Source organism: Lepidochelys olivacea, assembly GCF_965140295.1.
Source record: "Lepidochelys olivacea isolate rLepOli2 genome assembly, chromosome: 5".
NCBI classification, from domain to species: domain Eukaryota; kingdom Metazoa; phylum Chordata; order Testudines; family Cheloniidae; genus Lepidochelys; species Lepidochelys olivacea.
Window position 1 is genome coordinate 45496111 of NC_140415.1, and position 17462 is coordinate 45513572.

The following is a 17462-nucleotide window of genomic DNA, read 5'->3' on the forward strand; positions in this document are numbered from 1 at the left end:
ACTGTGGTGAGGCAATAGACGGAACACATTTCCCTATCTTGGCATCGGACCACCTTGCCAACCAGTTTATAAACCGCAAGGGGTACTTCTCAATGGTGCTGCAAGCACTGGTGGATCACAAGGGACGTTTCACCGACATCAACGTGGGATGGCCAGGAAAGGTACATGACACTCGCATATTTAGGAACTCCGGGCTGTTTGAGCAGCTGCAAGAAGGGACTTACTTCCCAGACCAGAAAATTACTGTTGGGGATGTTGAAATGCCCATAGTTATCCTTGGAGACCCAGCCTACCCCTTGCTCCCAAGGTTTCATGAAGCCGTACACAGGCAGCCTGGACAGTAGTAAGGAGCAGTTCAACTACAGGCTGAACAAGTGCAGAATGGTGATAGAATGTGCCTTTGAACGTTTAAAAGCTCGCTGGTGCTGTTTGCTGACTAGGTTAGACCTCAGCGCAACCAATATTCCCATTGTTATTACTGCTTGCTGTGTGTTTGATAATATATGTGAGAGTAAGGGGGAGACATTTATGGTGGGGTGGGAGGTGAGGCAAATTGCCTGGATGCCAATTTTGAACAGCCAGACACCACGGCGATTAGAAGAGCACAGGTAGGCATGATGCGCATCAGAGAGGCTTTGAAAACCAGTTTCGTGACAATTGTGTTTCTCCTTGATGCAACCCCCTTCATTGATTTTAATTCCCTGTAAGCCAACCACCCTTCCCACTTCGATTACATCTGGCAAAGGAAATAAAATCACTATTGTTTTGAAACTATGCATTCTTTCTTTATTAATTTTTGTTAAAAAGGAGATAACTGACAAGGTAGCCCGAGTGGGGTAGGATGGGAGGAGGGAAGGACAAGGGTACATTGTGTATTGTAGCCACACTACAAATCAAACTGTTTGAATGATAGCCTTCTGTTGCTTGGGCCATCCTCTGGAGTGGAGTGGCTGGGTGCCCGGAGCCTCGCTCCCCGCGTTCTTGGGCATCTGCGTGAGGAGGATATGGAACTTGGGGAGGAGGGCAGGCGGTTGTACACTGGATGTAGCAGCGGTCTGTGCTCTTGTTGGCTTTCCTGCAGCTCCACCAGATGCCTGAGCATGTCCTTTTGTTCCCCCGTGCCTCTTCTCATCGCGCTCATGTAATGCTTTCCTGGACTCTACCACTGAATGCCTCCATGCATTCAGCTGTGCCCTATCAGTGCAGGAGGACTGCATGAGCTCAGAAAACATGTCATCACGAGTGCATTTTTTTCGCCTTCTAATCTGCGATAACCTCAGGGACAGAGATGATAGAGGGAGGATAGAAATATTTGCACCTGCAGGGGGATAAAAAGGGAGAGTAAAATTTAAGATGATACATTTCTGAGAAGAAAAGGAATCAAGCAATTCACAGCAGACAGCACATGTGCTTTAGGTACAAGGTCGCATTTTGCCTTTTATATCGAGCACCTGCCGGTATGGTGACACATCACACACAGCTGGGCAACAGAATTCGGTTTCCAGGCAGCCATGGTAAGCCAAAGGGTATGCAGGTTTGGCTTCTAATGCCTTCATAACATGTGGGAATGTTTTCAAACTGCAGCGTCCTCCTTTCCCTTAGCAAGCAATGCCGGTTGGGTTTGCTATTTAAAAGGAGGGACTGCAGTTTTCAGGTGGATGTACAGCACACACCTCCCCCCCACCCCACCGCATGGCTATGGGATGATCCCTTTTAGCCAAGCGCAAACAGCCCAGCATGAACCGGGTCCTTTTACTGTTCCCTTACAAAAATTCCCCTATTTCAACCAGGTGACCATGACTGATATCGCTCTCCTGAGGCTAACACAGAAAGATAAAGACCGAATGTTGCTTGAATGCGACCAAAACCCAGGACCCAGGACTTCGTGCTGCAATGATTCCAGACTACTTGCTACTGGCTTGGTGTTGTAAAGTGTCCTACCATGGAGGACGAAATAAGGCAGCCCTCCCCAGAAACCTTCTGCAAAGGCTTTCAGAGGACCTCCAGGAGAGCTTCATGGAGATGCCCCTGGAGGATCCCCACTCCATCCCCAGACACGTTAACAGACTTTTCCAGTAGCTGTACTGCTGCAAATGCATCCCAAGTCTTCAGGGCAAATCAAACATTTAACACTATTGCTTTTAAACCTTGTACTGTAGTTACAAATGTGCACTCACCAGAGGTGCCTTCTCCGCCTTCAGGGTCGGGAATCCCACCTTGGGAGGGTATTGGCTCCAGGGTGATGAAGAGGTCCTGACTGCTGGGGAGCACGGATTCACCACTTGCCTGCTGCGCATTCTCCTCCTCCTCCTCTTCCTCATCCACAAAATCCTCCTCCCAGTTGCGTGAGACTCTCCCCTTGCAGGTATCCATGGACAGTGGTGGGGTAGTGGTAGGGTCCCCCCCTTGAATGCCATGCAGCTGATCACAGAAGCAGCATGTGTGGGGCTCTGACCCAGAGCAACTGTTTGCCTCCTTTGTCTTTTGGTAGGCTTGCCTGAGCTCCTTGACTTTCACGCAGCACTGCTATGTGTCCCTGTTGTAACCTCTGTCCATAATGCCCTGTGCAATTTTGGCATATATATTAGCATTTCTTCTTTTTGGTCAGAGTTCTGCCTGCACAGATTCTTCTCCCCATACAGCCATCAGATCCAGTGTCTCCCGTTCGCTCCATGCTGGAGATCTTTTGCAATTCTGGGTGGACTGCATGGTCACCTGTGCTGCTGAGCTCGCCACGCTGACCAAACAGGAAATGAAATTCAAAAGTTCCCAGGGCTTTTCCTGTGTACCTGGCTAGTGCATCGGAGATGAAAGTGCCGTCCAGAGCGCTCACATTGGAGCACTCTGGGATAGCTTCCGGAGGCCAATAACATCAAATTGCGTCTGCACTACCCCAAATTCAACCCAGCAAGGTCAATTTTAGCGCTACTCCCCTCACCAGGGAGGAGTACAGAAATCAATTTTAAGAGCCCTTTAGGTCGATGGAACGGGGTTGCTTGTGTAGATGCATTCATTATAAAATCGACCTAATGCGGCTAAATTCGACTTAACCCTGTAGTGTAGACCAGGGCTGAGAAAGATAGGAGTTTCTCTCCCCAGGATCTTGCTGTAATGGAGCCTACTGAACAAAGACTCTAGGCTATACTTATGCGATGGGAGAATCCATCTTGAGAAGCAGAGACTCTGAAAAAGATTTGGGGGTTGTGCTGGATAATAAGTTGAACATGAGCTCCCATTGTGGCCAAAAGAGCTAATGTGATCCTGGGATGGTTAAACAGGGGAATGAGGAGTAGAGATTATTTTACCTCTATATTTGGCACTGGTGAAATTGCTTGTTAGGGGGCTTATTCCTTCACCCACTTACTTCCCTGGTCCTTCTCGCATGAACAGAGAGCAACAATACCCAAAGTCCAAAGGTGCAAACAATTCGATGTTTATTGGGGTGAACTTCCAGCAAGCATGATTCTAGTTTCCTTCCTTAGTATCCTCCTTCCCAGCTCTGACACCACAGAGCCTTACACCTGTGTCCCTGTTCCCATTCCTGCCCTTAGCCAAACATGATTCCAATTTCCTTACTCCCATTCCCTGTTCCCATTTTCCCCTTTAGCAAAACATGATTCCAATTTCCTTACTGCCATTCTCTGTTCCCATTTTCCCCCTACACACACACACCCCCACTTCCTGATTGACTGCAGACTATATAGTAAAATTTGAGTTCTGCTTAGCTATACCTTAACCATTCACTTTCCTGAAATTTAACTAACCAATTCTAACATATTGTAACATGATTATGTAACCAATTATATCCCACCACCTTAGTTTACACCCAGCAAAATTAATTATACAGCAGACAGAAACAATCACAGAACCAGACAGAGATTATACAGACAAACAATAGCAAAGTGGGAACTATAATGACAAAACAATACAGAAGTGAGGATTTCACATCCCAGCTACTGGTAAGTGAGTTCTTGCCAGACAGGATGCTATCAAACTAAGTTTCCTTTTATATTTTCTAGGCACTTCCCTTTCTCTGGAGGTGATAGACACTGTCAGGACAGGATTGTATTCCTAACAGCCCAATAGCACCTTATTTCAATATGACTAGTTTGGAATGTGAGGATGTGACCGGTTGTTTCCCAGCTTATGGCTGCTTCTGTTGCTTAGCCAAAGGCCTTAGCCTAAGAACAGGGCCTCAGACTGTCACAGTAAGAGAAGGACCTTACACTGGCAGACAGTGATTTTGATTCTTTCTTTTATACCTCTATAACTAGCCAAGTGATAAGAATACACCTAAATTCTTAAAGTACAGGCCTTTGCAGACAGGCCTGAATATCTATATCCTAACATTGCTCCTGGAATATTGCATTGTTCTGGTGTCCACAATTCCAGAAAGATGTTGATAACTTGTAGAGAGTTCAGAGAAGAGCCGCAAGAATGATTAATTAGTAGGGGATGCAAAAGTGGATGGGAACCTGGGAGGCAGTGACCATGAGATGGTCGAGTTCAGGATCCTGACACAGGGAAGAAAGGAGAGTAGCAGAATACGGACCCTGGACTTCAGAAAAGCAGACTTTGACTCCCTCAGGGAATAACATGAGGGGGAAAGGAGTCCAGGAGAGCTGGCTGTATTTTAAAGAATCCTTATTGAGGTTACAGGGACAAACCATCCCAATGTGTAGAAAGAATAGTAAATATGGCAGGCGACCAGCTTGGCTTAACAGCGAAATCCTTGCTGATCTTAAACACAAAAAAGAAGCTTACAAAAAGTGGAAGATTGGACAAATGACCAGGGAAGAGTATAAAAATATTGCTCGGGCATGCAGGAGTGAAATCAGGAAGGCCATATCACACCTGGAGTTGCAGCTAGCAAGAGATGTTAAGAGTAACAAGAAGGGTTTCTTCAGATATGTTAGCAACAAGAAGAAAGTCAAGGAAAGTTGGGCCCCTTACTGAATGAGGGAGGCAACCTAGTGACAGAGGATGTGGAAAAAGCTAATGTACTCAATGCTTTTTTTTGCCTCTGTCTTCACGAACAAGGTCAGCTCCCAGCATGGGGAGGAGGTGACCAGCCCACTGTGGAGAAAGAAGTGGTTCGGGACTATTTAGAAAAGCTGGACGAGCACAGGTCCATGGGGCCGGATGCACTGCATCCGAGAGTGCCAAAGGAGTTGGCAGATGTGATTGCAGAGCCATTGGCCATTATCTTTGAAAACTCATGGCGATCGGAGGAAGTCCCGGACGACTGGAAAAAAGCTAATGTAGTGCCCATCTTTAAAAAAGGGAAGGAGGAGGATCCTGGGAACTATAGGCCAGTCAGCCTCACCTCAGTCCCTGGAAAAATCATGGAGCAGGTCCTCAAGGAATCAATTCTGAAGCACTTAGAGGAGAGGAAAGTGATCAGGAACAGTCAGCATGGATTTACCAAGGGCAAGTCATGCCTGACTAATTTAATTGCCTTCTATGATGAAATAACTGGCTCTGTGGATGAGGGGAAAGCAGTGGACATGTTGTTCCTTGACTTTAGCAAACATTTTGACACGGTCTCCCACAGTATTCTTGCCAGCAAGTTAAAGAAGTATGGGCTGGATGAATGGACTATAAGGTGGATAGAAAGTTGGCTAGATTGTCGGGCTCAATGGGTAGTGATTACTGGCTCCATGTCTAGTTGGCAGCCATATCAAGTGGAGTGCCCCAAGGGTCGGTCCTTGGGCCAGTTTTGTTCAATATCTTCATAAATGATCTGGAGGATGGTGTGGATTGCACCCTCATCAAGTTTGCAGATGACCTAAACTGGGAGGAGAGGTAGATACACTGGAGGGTAGGGATAGGATACAGAGGGACCTAGACAAATTCGAGGATTGGGCCAAAAGAAATCTGATGAGGTTCAACAAGGACAAGTGCAAAGTCCTGCACTTAGGACAGAAGAATCCCACGCACCGCTACAGACTAGGGACCAAATGGCTCGGCAGCAGTTCTGCAGAAAAGGACCTAGGGGTTACAGTGGACGAGAAGCTGCATATGAGTCAACAGTGTGCCCTTGTTGCCAAGAAGGCCATTTTGGGATGTATAAGTAGGGGCATTGCCAGCAGATCGAGGGACGTGATTGTTCCCCTCTATTCGACATTGGTGAGGCCTCATCTGGAGTACTGTCTCCAGTTTTGGGCCCCACACTACAAGAAGGATGTGGAAAAATTGGAAAACGTCCAGCGGAGGGCAACAAAAATGATTAGGAGACTGGAACACATGACTTATGAGGAGAGGCTGAGGGAACCAGATTGTTTAGTCTGCAGAAGAGAAGAATGAGGAGGGATTTGATAGCTGCTTTCAACTACCTGAAAGGGGGTTCCAAAGAGGATGGATCTAGACTGTTCTCAGTGGTAGCTGATGATAGAACAAGGAGTAATGGTCTCAAGTTGCAGTGGGGGAGGTTTAGGTTGGATATTAGGAAAAACTTTTTTACGAGTTGGGTGGTGAAACACTGGAATGTGTTACCTAGGGAGGTGGTGGAATCTTCTTCTTTAGAAGTTTTTAAGGTCAGGCTTGACAAAGCCCTGGCTGGGATGATTAGTCCTGCTTTGAGCAGGGTGTTGGACTAGATGACCTCCTGAGGTCCCTTCCAACCCTGATATTCTATGATTCTAAAGGATTAGAAAACATGCCTTATAGCGATAGACTCAGGAGCGCAATCTATTTAGCTTAACAAAGAAAAGTTTAAGGGATGACTTGATCACAGTCTGGAAGTACCTACATGGGGAACAAATATTTAATAATGGGGTTGTCAATCTAGCAGAGAAAGGTATAACATGATCTCGTGGCTGGAAGTTGAAGCTAGACAAATTCAGACTGGAAATAAAGCGTAGAATTTTAATGGTGAGAGTAATAAACCATTGGAACAATTGACCAATGGTCATGGTGAATTCTCCATCACTGACACTGTTTTAATCAATATTGGATGTTTTTCTAACAGATCCGTTCTAGGAATTATTTTGGGGGATTTCTGTGGCCTGTGCTATACAGGAAGTCAGACTAGATGGTCAACAATGGCCCCTCCTGGCCTTGGGATGTATTAATTATACTGTATATAATATTTATGGCATTATACTGTATAATTATTATTTATTAATAGTATTATTTTATGTATTTATACATCACCAAAATTGTGCATGGTGCTTTACAGATAAATGGTTCTTCTCCTCAGGAGAATTCATTCTAATGGCTTGCTTGTGCCCATTCTTATGTAACTCTACAAGGTGGAGGGGAGAGTGTAAGAAGTGTTCCTTCATCTCTCACCCCCCTGTGCAGAGGCTGGGTGCCATGCAGGTGTGGAGCACTGGCTTTGTTCCCTGTCTAAAAAAGGGTGAGGTAAAGTGAGTTAATGACCTTGCCTCCCTCCATGCCAGTCCACAGACATGAATGGAATCCTAGAAGCTCTAGGAAGAATTCTGAGTCAGATGGCCTGATTCTTAGAAGTGCTGAATACCTGCAGCTCTCAATGACTTCAGCTGTTGTTATCAGTGCTGCTCATTGCTAAAAATCAGGCCCTGTATTTCTTCTGTGCACTCCCACCCACACCATTTCCAAGACAGGACATAACTTAAAACCACAATCTGGCCCTAAATTCAACATCACTCAAAAATAGGGGATGACAGACACCAGTTGTGGGGTGTATGTGCCAAGCACAGTACATAACCAAATTAATTTAATAACACTGTTGGTTCTCTATGCTTGTGAGCTTGTTCCTTGACATAATAAATAATTTGAGAATTGATGTATCTATTAAAAAAAGACCACTGGCCCGGGCCTCTGAGTTGAGCATTGTTATTATTTTGCTGATAGATAATATTCTGCTGTTTCTTCCAGAAACCACTGAAGGGCAGCAGGTTTTCACGAAGAAAATATTATTTGCAACTTTCATAAGTAAGAAAATGTTGAATTGTGACTGACAGACTTAATTGTTTTAATGAATTTTGTGCATTAGCTCACAGAAGCTTATAACAAATATGCCATTGTAGGAAGACTCCATAGTAAATGTACATTGTTTTTACTATTTCTATAGTAGCATTGATGTGTATACACTCTATAAACAAGTAAAAAATAAATTGGAAGTATCTTTCAAGAGATGTGTGTGTAAAGCTCCCCTGAATGGCCAGAGGTGTGGTAAGATAGAGTACCTGAGTAAATTTATCAGCTCCCAAACACACAGCTTGGTATTACATTTGGGAATGAAGCCAGGATATTAGGAGACAAGAATAAGAAAAGCTATGATTTATTAACCTGCAGCTAACCAGAAGTGTAATGGAATAGGAAGTTACCCACACATTTCTTGAAGCTTTAAATAAATAATTGATTGTTAACGAGTCATTTTATTAAACCAGATATTGTTCTAGATAGATTATTAAACTGAACAATGAATGCATACACAAGTACATAATAGGGAACACCAATGTACCCTGTTCTTAATGTTCCTGCTATAGTTAATTTAGCTATACCTATATATCCTGATTCTCCACTGCCTTGTATCTGTATAGTCTTTTACACCAGTGAAAAGTAGACTGACGTGGCATACAGGAGTGGAGAATTCTGATTTATGTGCATTTTACATTCACTTTACTAAGTAATAAATAACTATATAAGATGCAAGACAGCAGAGGATCAGACCCATGATTTTTTACTTTTATTTGCAAGATTAAAATAATTAATCAGTTTTGCCCTACAGCTGAGGTTTTCTGTTTGATTCATTCATGAAGGTGAAAAAAACATGGGCCAGATCCTTGTCTGGCCAACCTGTTTTCCGCACAGGACCCAAGGAGTGGTGTGTTGGGCATTATGACACATACCTGCCTTCTCTTTCCCTATAAAGAGCAGTGACCATCTTCCTGATACAACCTTTCAGCATTGCCTCAGGGCTGCTCTAAATTTCATGAGCTGGTAACAGCCTACTAGGGGCCATTCTGCTAGCCCAAGATGATTGGAGTGCAAGGTGTTCTGGCCACACTCTTACACTCTTGGAATACCACCTATGCCAAGAGATGGGGAGGAACAGGTAATATAGAGCCAGCTGTGCCAGTTTTGTGCCACATGGAGATTCCTTTATATAAGGAGTATCCTTAGCTGACTCTTTAAGTTACCTTTCTGTCCCGTCTGTGCTGCCATAACAATGCAAAGGGAATGGATCAAATCCATTCATCTCAAACAAGCAAAAGTTAATTGTCTCTCCAGTCAACAATCTGAATATTAATCTACATAATAATATTCCAGAAATGTCACTCTGTATGTGTGTCTCTCTGAAGCCTGTTATGTCTTTAGAGTTAATGTGAAGCAATGGAAACAGCTGCAAGCATGGTTGAGGGCTTTTTTGTTCAGACTATCACCATGTTGAATCATCACTGGGTTCCATAGTTTGTTACCATCCAATTTTTAAGCTCTCAGCCATTTTGATTTACAAAGTACACCCATCCAGTGTACAGCTACAGCAAGGCATGTATCTATGCCATGCAGAGAGTCCTGGACCATTGTAATATCAGATAACTCACCCAATCACCACCCTCGCTGTACAGCTAATTTGAATGCAATAGGTTCGTTAGTTATATGAAGAACACTGCACAGATGGTAGATTACTTGGCCCAACTGCCACACCTGTGGGCCCAGCTGCCATCTACACAAATCAACACAGATGTCCCAGCACAATCCCCTTAGACACAAATCAACACAACCATCCACACTCTACAATCAGCACACACAATAGACCCAAACACACCTACCCTCTCACCAGAACACATACCTCTCATTCACCGCCTGTACAATTATTACAAACCTCCCAGTACAATCCCCCCAGACAACAGCATAGTCAGTTTAGAGAATAACTCCAAACACATATATCCCTGGAACCAGCAGAACCAGTCATACTAAATATTTAGATGTAGTACAATAATAGTAATAGGGTAGAACAATAATAGTGTGTCTGAGACTAGAAGCCTAACATACATAAAGTCATTAAGAAAGACAGAAGAAGCTTTAAAGAAAATGGTCCTGATTCACTCTGTAGTTCCAGGGGCAGCCAGGGGATTAGGGAGAAATTCCAGTTTCAGGACTCTCCACAGAAAACATACATCACTGCATTCTTACCTCATCACCTTAATTCTGTCCCATTGTGTGTATGCAGTATGGTACAGTGTTTAATTGTATGATCACATATTATTTTTTCCACAGGACTCAGTGCACAGGCTGAACTCACAAGGGAACAAAATGAGGTTGTTTGGGCAACCCCTAAATCTTGCATCTACTGACTTCCAAGTACTTGCATTTGCAACCTAAATAATGTTATTTTATTGTAGTTTTTGTTTTGTTTATTTATGTAAATAGAGTTTGTTACCCAGTTACCTATTGTTAAAAGATCTTTCACTTCATGTTTTCCCCATTGTCCTCGTCTTTATAATTAAAATCTATTTTTGTAGTGAGTCTGATTGACATATTAGGTCTTGGTATTTTTTTTTATTTTTTTTGAGAAGTGCTGACTTGACCATGTGGTTTTTCTGAGGCAGGCAAAGTAAGGAGAAAGTAACAACCAAAGGCTTCATGGTTTGGGACTTAGTTACCTATGATAGGTCTTTTAAAGAAAATGCTTCCTTGCACAGTAAAAATACATAAGTGATTCTGTTTTCAAATGAAACCTCTTCAATTAAAAAACATTAGTCTCTCTGCCTGCATATGCAAACATGAAAAGCAGTTTGAAATTCATTTTCTTCCCTTTTGTAACCATATAAAAACTCAAGGTGGCAGTGTTGGATATGTTTTAAAAAACCTTGTGGATGAAAAGAATAATGGTATTCAATTTATTGGAAAAAACAGTTTGTGTGGAAATCATGTGATCTGTTTGGGTGGACTTTCAGGAAGTTATACACAAGTGATAATTCTGAAGAAATGCTTTTTAATATTTTAGAAATGCACTAATTACTGCACAGGTAAATGAAAGTAAACTGGACAGTTTGGATCGGGGTTCTCTCTAGGATTGCCATCTACGTGCACAAAACCGAACACACTTGCCCTGCCCCTCCTCCAAGGCCCCGCCCTGCCCTGTCCCTTCTCTGAGGCCCTGCCCCCATTCACTCCATTCCCCCCCCCCCACCCCGCTGTCACTCGCTTTCCTGACCCTCACTAACTCGCTCATTTTCACTGGGCTGGGGCAGGAGGTTGGAGGGCAGGGGGATGAGGGCTCCGGCTGGGGGTGCAGGCTCTGGTGTGGGGCTGAGGATGAGGGATTTGGAGTTAAGGAGGGGGCTCCAGGCTGGGGCTGAGGGATTTGGGTGCAGGGGGTGTGAGGGCTCTGACTGGGGGGTGCAGATTCCGGGATGGGGCTGTGGATGAGGGGTTTGGGGTACAGGAGAGGAGGGAGCTCTGGGCTGGGATCGAGAGGTTCGGAGGATGGGAGGAGGATCAGGGCTGGGGCAGAGGCTTGGAGCATGGGAGGGGTGAGGGATGCAGGCTCCAGGTGGCGCTTACCTGAGGCACCTGCCGGGAGCAGCAGCATGTCCTACCTCCAGCTCCTACACAGAGGTGTGGCCAGGTGGCTCTGCACGCTGCCCCGCCTCATGAGCCTCATGAGCCCCCTGCCATGAGGCTTGTCTGCAAGCCGCAACCCCCACAGCTCCCATTGGCCAGAGTTCCTGGCCAATGGGAGCTGCAGAGCTGGCGCTTGGGGCAGGGGCAGCATGCGGAGCTCCCTGGCTGCCCCTATGCGTAGGAGCCGTAGTGGGGACATGCCACTGCTTCCAGGAGCTGCACAGAGCTCCGCTGCACTGCTGACCAGACTTTTAACAGCCCGGTCAGTCATGCTGACCGGAGCCGCCAGGGTCCCTTTTTGACAGAGCATTCCAGTCGAAAACCAGACACCTGGCAACCCTAGTTCTCACAACAAATTTTTTGGTGCCCTCAAAGTGTGGCTACCAACACTTGGTGGTGGCTGAACTGACACTTTTCCCTAAAATACTTGATTAACTTTAGGAAAAACAATTAAATAGCACATATACTCATCCACATCATTGTCATTTATTTATGTAGGGTTTTTTTTGCAGACTCAATAGTAAAAATATTACTGTGAAAAGTAATATTTGTAGGTTTGTTAATATCAACCACTTTTCACAGGACACTTAGTAGCTATCTGGAAGACTGTGAAAAGTGATACTTGCATGTTTGTTAATATCAGTATGAAGCCCTGGACGTGTGGTGGGGCAGGGGAATGGAGGTGGAAGCAGTGGGGGACATGGTGGGTTGGATGTGCGCCGGGGGAGGCAGTGGGGCCTCAGGGCGATGAAGGGGAGATGGGGGGCCAGGAAAGCGGTGAGGTCCAGGGGCGATGGGGAGGGGTACACGGATGTGGGGCCAAGAGAGAGGAGGGTGGGTGGTGAGCCCCACAGCTGTGCAGCTGGAGCCAAGAGTTGGCGCCCAGGGGTCAGTGGCCCTGCTGTGCGGCCAGGGGTCAGTGCCCACAATCAGAGCAGGAGCTGCGTGGCTGGGGCAAGAAGTTGGGAGCCCAGGGCCACTGCCTCCCGCCATGCAGCCAGAGCCCAGAGCTGGGTGCTGAAGCCTGGGCCTGTGTGCCTGGATCTGGGGGGTCAGTGCCCCCTGCCATGAGGCCAAAGCCAGCACCCATTGCCGCACACCCAGGGCTGGGGATCGGCGCACACCCAGGACCATGGATCAGCGCCTGCTGCTGCGCACCCGGGGCTGGGGATCGGCATCCATGGCCAGTACCTGCTGCTGCATGCCAGGGGTTTGGGATTGGCACCTGGAGCTGGTGCCGTGTGGCTGGGACTACAGGTCGGTGCCTGGGGTCAGCAGCCAGGACTCGGGGTTGGAGCACGCAGGTGAGGGTTGGTGCCTGGGGCCAGCAGCTGCCAATGGGTTCGGGGCCCGGGGCTGGCGCAGCATGGCCAGAGATGGGGATTGGAGCCTGCCGCCACGTGGGCAGGGGCTGGACCCTGAAATGAAACCCCATAGCCAAAGGCCAGAGCCGCATGGCCAGAGCTGCGGGTGAGCGCCTGAAACCCTGCAGCCAGAGCTGGGTGTTGACACCTGAAGGGATGCTTTGCCTCCCTCCCCCGCCATCAACACTCAGGAAGCTGTTGTGGCCGCAGGGAAACCCTCTGGTGGTCGCATGTGGCCACAGTGGCCGCATTTGAGAAACTCTGGTATGGATCATAATAAGTATATCTAGTTGCATAAAATGAAAACAAATTTGGGTTTTGCAAATAATCATGGACTAGTCATTTATGCCTAGTCCACACTTACAAGTTTCGCCAGTATAGCGATCCAAGTATCACTATACCACCAAACCCCTCCTAGTGTAGGGTAAGTGAGCAAAATAAGTGAGTTTGGCAGCTCAGTGAGCAAAATAAGCTATACAAGCAAAAGCACTTTTATGCCACTTTTATAGTTTTATATGTTTGCCATAGGGGTTTTGCTATCATAGAAATCTTGAGGGGTGGAGGAGTCACATGCCTAAATGACATTGCTATGTTGTCCAAAATTTCTAGATTAATCTTGATCAGGATGGACTTTTAACAACAATAATTTGTAATGAATATATTCACTGTTATAGCACATACCATGGCATCTGAGAATCTCTAAGAACTTCGCAACACTCTGCAAGGCAAGCATTATTCGGTAGATACCAAAGACATTGGATTCCCTCTCCTGGATCTGAGCTTCCAGTATGAGACCAGTCAAGAACTCTCAAAGCTCTGAATGGTGTTTTTTTGTTGATATTTTTAAGGTTTTGGTAGCCGTGTGTCATGCACAAACCAACTGCCAGGTCCACAGGTCACCTTTTCATACCATGGTTGGGTCCTTTCGGAGCAGTCGATGACAGAATTCCCACAGGGACTCAACATCCTCCTCATTGTTCCTGCTCTTCAAAGGTCCTTTGCATTGTTTTCTGGCTTCCCTGTTATGGTTAGTGTCTATTAAAATCTGGCCAAGATTAGATACTTAAAATGATATTTGAGCACCTGCATAAGTGGCCTGATTTTCAAATGTGCAGCGCACTCAGCAGCTCACATTCACTTCAGTAGCAACCTGTGGTTGCTGAGCCCTTTAGAAAACCAGGCTACTTATTTAGATGCCTATTTAGGATTTAGCAGCCTAGTTGTATGTATTGTTTTTAAGAGGAGAATGTATTTAAATTCCAGTCCCCTGGTTTGTTTTTCAGCCAATGTACTGAACACAGTCAGTATGTTCAATATGTTCTTGGGTGATTCCTCAAAGCGCTATTGTTCAGTATATGTGAGTGGTGTACTGACCCTCTTCAAGGTCAGCTGGATTGTCAAGAATTCACTCTTCACTGAGTCCTACTTGGGCTTGAGGTGTGATTCTCCCACCCTGACTTTGAGTCACTGAGAGATGCATCATTAATGCCAGAAGCTTTGGTCCCATATACATATGAGTCAACACATTTCCATTGAGGCTTTGGCCTCCCAACGTTTAAAGTCTTTCCTGTTTGCAGCTTCCTCCTTTGTTTGAACTCTAGGCTCTTCTTCCTTGACCTTTCACATGCACAGATTGTGGTTTATTGAAAACTGTGTTACAGTTGGACCAATCCTGAATTTTTGCCTCAGATCCCAAATGGCCCCCTCAAGGATTGAACTCACAACCCTGGGTTTAGTAGGCCAATGCTCAAACCACTGTTACAGTTGTGATCTCTCACTTTAATTCGGGGTGGAGGAGAGGGGGAGGGTGTTTCTTGGTCATGTTTGCAGACTCAAGGCTTTGTAGGAAGCATGTAATCAGTCTGCAGCCATCCAGCCTAAAGTAAAGTGGGATGAGTTGTACCTCTCTGTTTTTTAGGGAGCAGCCTACTTTTTCATTTCTATTTTGGGGTTCTTGTGTGTTATTCTGAATTCTAATAAATAAAGTAGTGTTATGTTGCAACCTTCTAGCAAGAGTATTTATGTTTTTAATCTAACTTCACTGTGTGTTTGCCATGGATATAGAGAAAGCTTCTCTTATTATTTGTTTTGCAGTAGCACCCACATTGTCTTTGATGCTTTCCATGCATATAAGAAAAGGCAGTCCCTGCCACTAAGACCCGATTTTATAGACTGAGTCATGCTGGCAGACACTTTGCCTGTGCAGATTCTCACTGAAGTCAATGGGGCTCTGCACAGGCACAAAAGTTTGGTCACACAGATCCAACTGCAGCACCCAATCCTGCAAGAATGTGTGGTGAACGCTGCTGGATTATTTCTTTGACTGATAACTACGAGTCATGCCTTGGAGTGCATACTCCATCATTAGTCGTTACTGGCTGGGATGCAAAGATGTCACTCCAATCTGTCAGCTCCCCAAGATTCAAAAGGGACTCGGATACGTTTGACCCATATGTAGATTTCAACCTTGTTGGAATTGGCAATGACAAGTTGTATGAAGCTGTGGCTTGCTTTACCCAACACCAAGAATTTTTCTGAGTCAGTATGACTCCTGAGCAGGTAGAGTTCCAGGGGCATGGTCAAAGATTCTCTGCTATGTTTGCTTCATAGTACTGCCAGTCCAAATTGGCCCTAAGGACAACATAAAAAGCCCAGGGAGGAGCTCTTGGTAGAGTAGTTGCTGCCAGGATTCCCTTATGTCATACCAAACTGACTGTGTTTTTCGGTCCCCTGGCCAGTTTGCAGCTTTTCTAAATCAAAGTGCCTCTGAGACAGTTCTGACTTCAACCAGGAAAAGGACCTTGTACACAGCCTATAAATGGATCAAGAGAATATAAAAGTTGCTTTAAGCCACCACAGCACATGCACCTAACTTGTGCTGTGTACACTTTAACTGTAGCCAAAGATATGGCCCATGTTGTTTCTAAGTTCTTATGTCCTGGTTTCTGGAGAAAGCCTTTCAGCAGGACTTAAGATGAGAAAGTTTGCAGTGTGGTGCAAATATATCTAAATGTAGGCTTTTAAGTAATCTGCATAAAAACTGTTTGGATACTTTCTTCATCTGTCTGAAGCTGTCTTAAAGACAAAATCCTTGTACAGCAGCTATTTCAACCTATTGAAAAACATGCTGAAGGGAGACCAGTTTCTCTGCAGACTCTTATTGCCAGGTGTATGTGGTGCTCAAAGTAGTACCTGAAATTCTCTACTAAAAAGGTACTCTGAGTTGTAGTCTAGTAATATGATTGTGACTAACGTGATGAAAAGCTTCTTTTGGACTACTCATTCCATGGAAACTCAGGTGTCATTTGTGAAGTGCTGTTTTCCTGGTGGTAGTGATTGTTTGCAGAATGCACTTAATGAGGCTGTAGTGACTCATTCAACTGTCACCATGTTTTACAAGGATAAGTTGGTGCTGAGGGCTGCATCCGAAATTATTTTTGAAGGTGATGATGAACTTTGTCCTAATGAGCCAATCATCTTGCCAACATTTCTCCTGGGCTTGCATGCACTCATCCCTACGAGCCCCTTCTCCCCTAGTTCAATATCAAAATGTCCTGGTTTTTTTTTTTTGTTTTTTTAAAAAATCTGGAATGGTCTAAAGTTTCCACAGAGCTTTGTTTCTTCTGACATTAACTCATAGAGCTTTGCTACATGACCAAGAAGTCCATTTCTAAATAGCTCTCTGATTGCCACTCTCCCTTCTATGATCTGCTGGGCCTGTTGCTCAAAGGTTATTTAAAGGCATATTTCATTCAGAGGAGAGGCTTTGGCTTCAACCTCATTTGTTTTGGTATAGAGGGTTTCAAAGCAGCTGTACAGGCTCCTCCCACATTTCCAAAACCATACTGCTTGTATTTGGAATCCAGACAGAAATCTGATTTAATTTTTTGGAGGACTACAGAACCCAATTTCTAACTAGGTTTATCCAATTTTCCTGCCCCTTGAGTTCTCTATTGGGGGGGGGGGGGAGAGAGTGTGTCTCTACTTGAGAGAGTCACTTTGTGAAAACTTTCCATGGAGGTGTTTTACTCCCTCCAAACACAGGACAATTTTCAGAAGTGTCATCTACTAGGGGGAGCTTCAGTTTGAGTGCCACCAAGCTGGAGATAATTCTGGATCATGGTTTACTGGAGGTATATTATCCCTTCATAGTAATTTTTTTTAAAAGCTCTTAGTTCATATGGTTTTAGGCATGCTGGGTTAATACCATTACTACTTCTGCCTATTGCACTTTGACATTTTTATTTTGGAAACTGGAGTAAAAAAAATTTACTTATAATTTTTGTTCTCTGAACATTTAATTAGCACTGTACTCCTTTTAAACCATCATGTTACCAAATAACAGCACTAAACAAACCCTAATGGTAGCTTAATTATTAATACGTCAGCCTTCCCTACCTTGTGTTAAATGAATTTCTAAAGAATCAGAATCACTGTCTGCCTGTGTAGGACCCTTTCTCACTGTGACAGTCTGAGGCCCTGTTCTTAGGCTAAGGCCTTTAGCTAAGCAGCAGAGGCAGCCATAAACTGGGAAGC

At 45.0% G+C, this 17462-nt stretch overlaps 1 protein-coding gene across 1 annotated transcript; it reads right to left on the reverse strand.

The window, feature by feature from the left end:
• Positions 1 to 787: 787 nt before the first annotated feature.
• LOC311521108 (uncharacterized protein) lies at positions 788 to 3843 on the reverse strand. Its single transcript, XM_084629241.1, has 2 exons — positions 2178 to 3843; positions 788 to 1318 (listed from the first exon to the last, which is right to left on the reverse strand). Exons 1-2 carry the CDS (start codon positions 2371 to 2373, stop codon positions 894 to 896), a joined length of 621 nt encoding a protein of 206 aa, XP_084485367.1. The 5' UTR covers positions 2374 to 3843; the 3' UTR covers positions 788 to 893.
• Positions 3844 to 17462: the final 13619 nt, after the last annotated feature.

Bases quoted from the DNA above. Each gene is read 5' to 3' on its own strand.
- LOC311521108 (XM_084629241.1), bottom strand. From the start codon at position 2,373: ATGGATACCTGCAAGGGGAGAGTCTCACGCAACTGGGAGGAGGATTTT. The intron at 1,319-2,177 runs GTGAGTGCACAT...ATCCCCCTGCAG, and splicing joins AGGCGGAGAAGGCACCTCTG to GTGCAAATATTTCTATCCTC.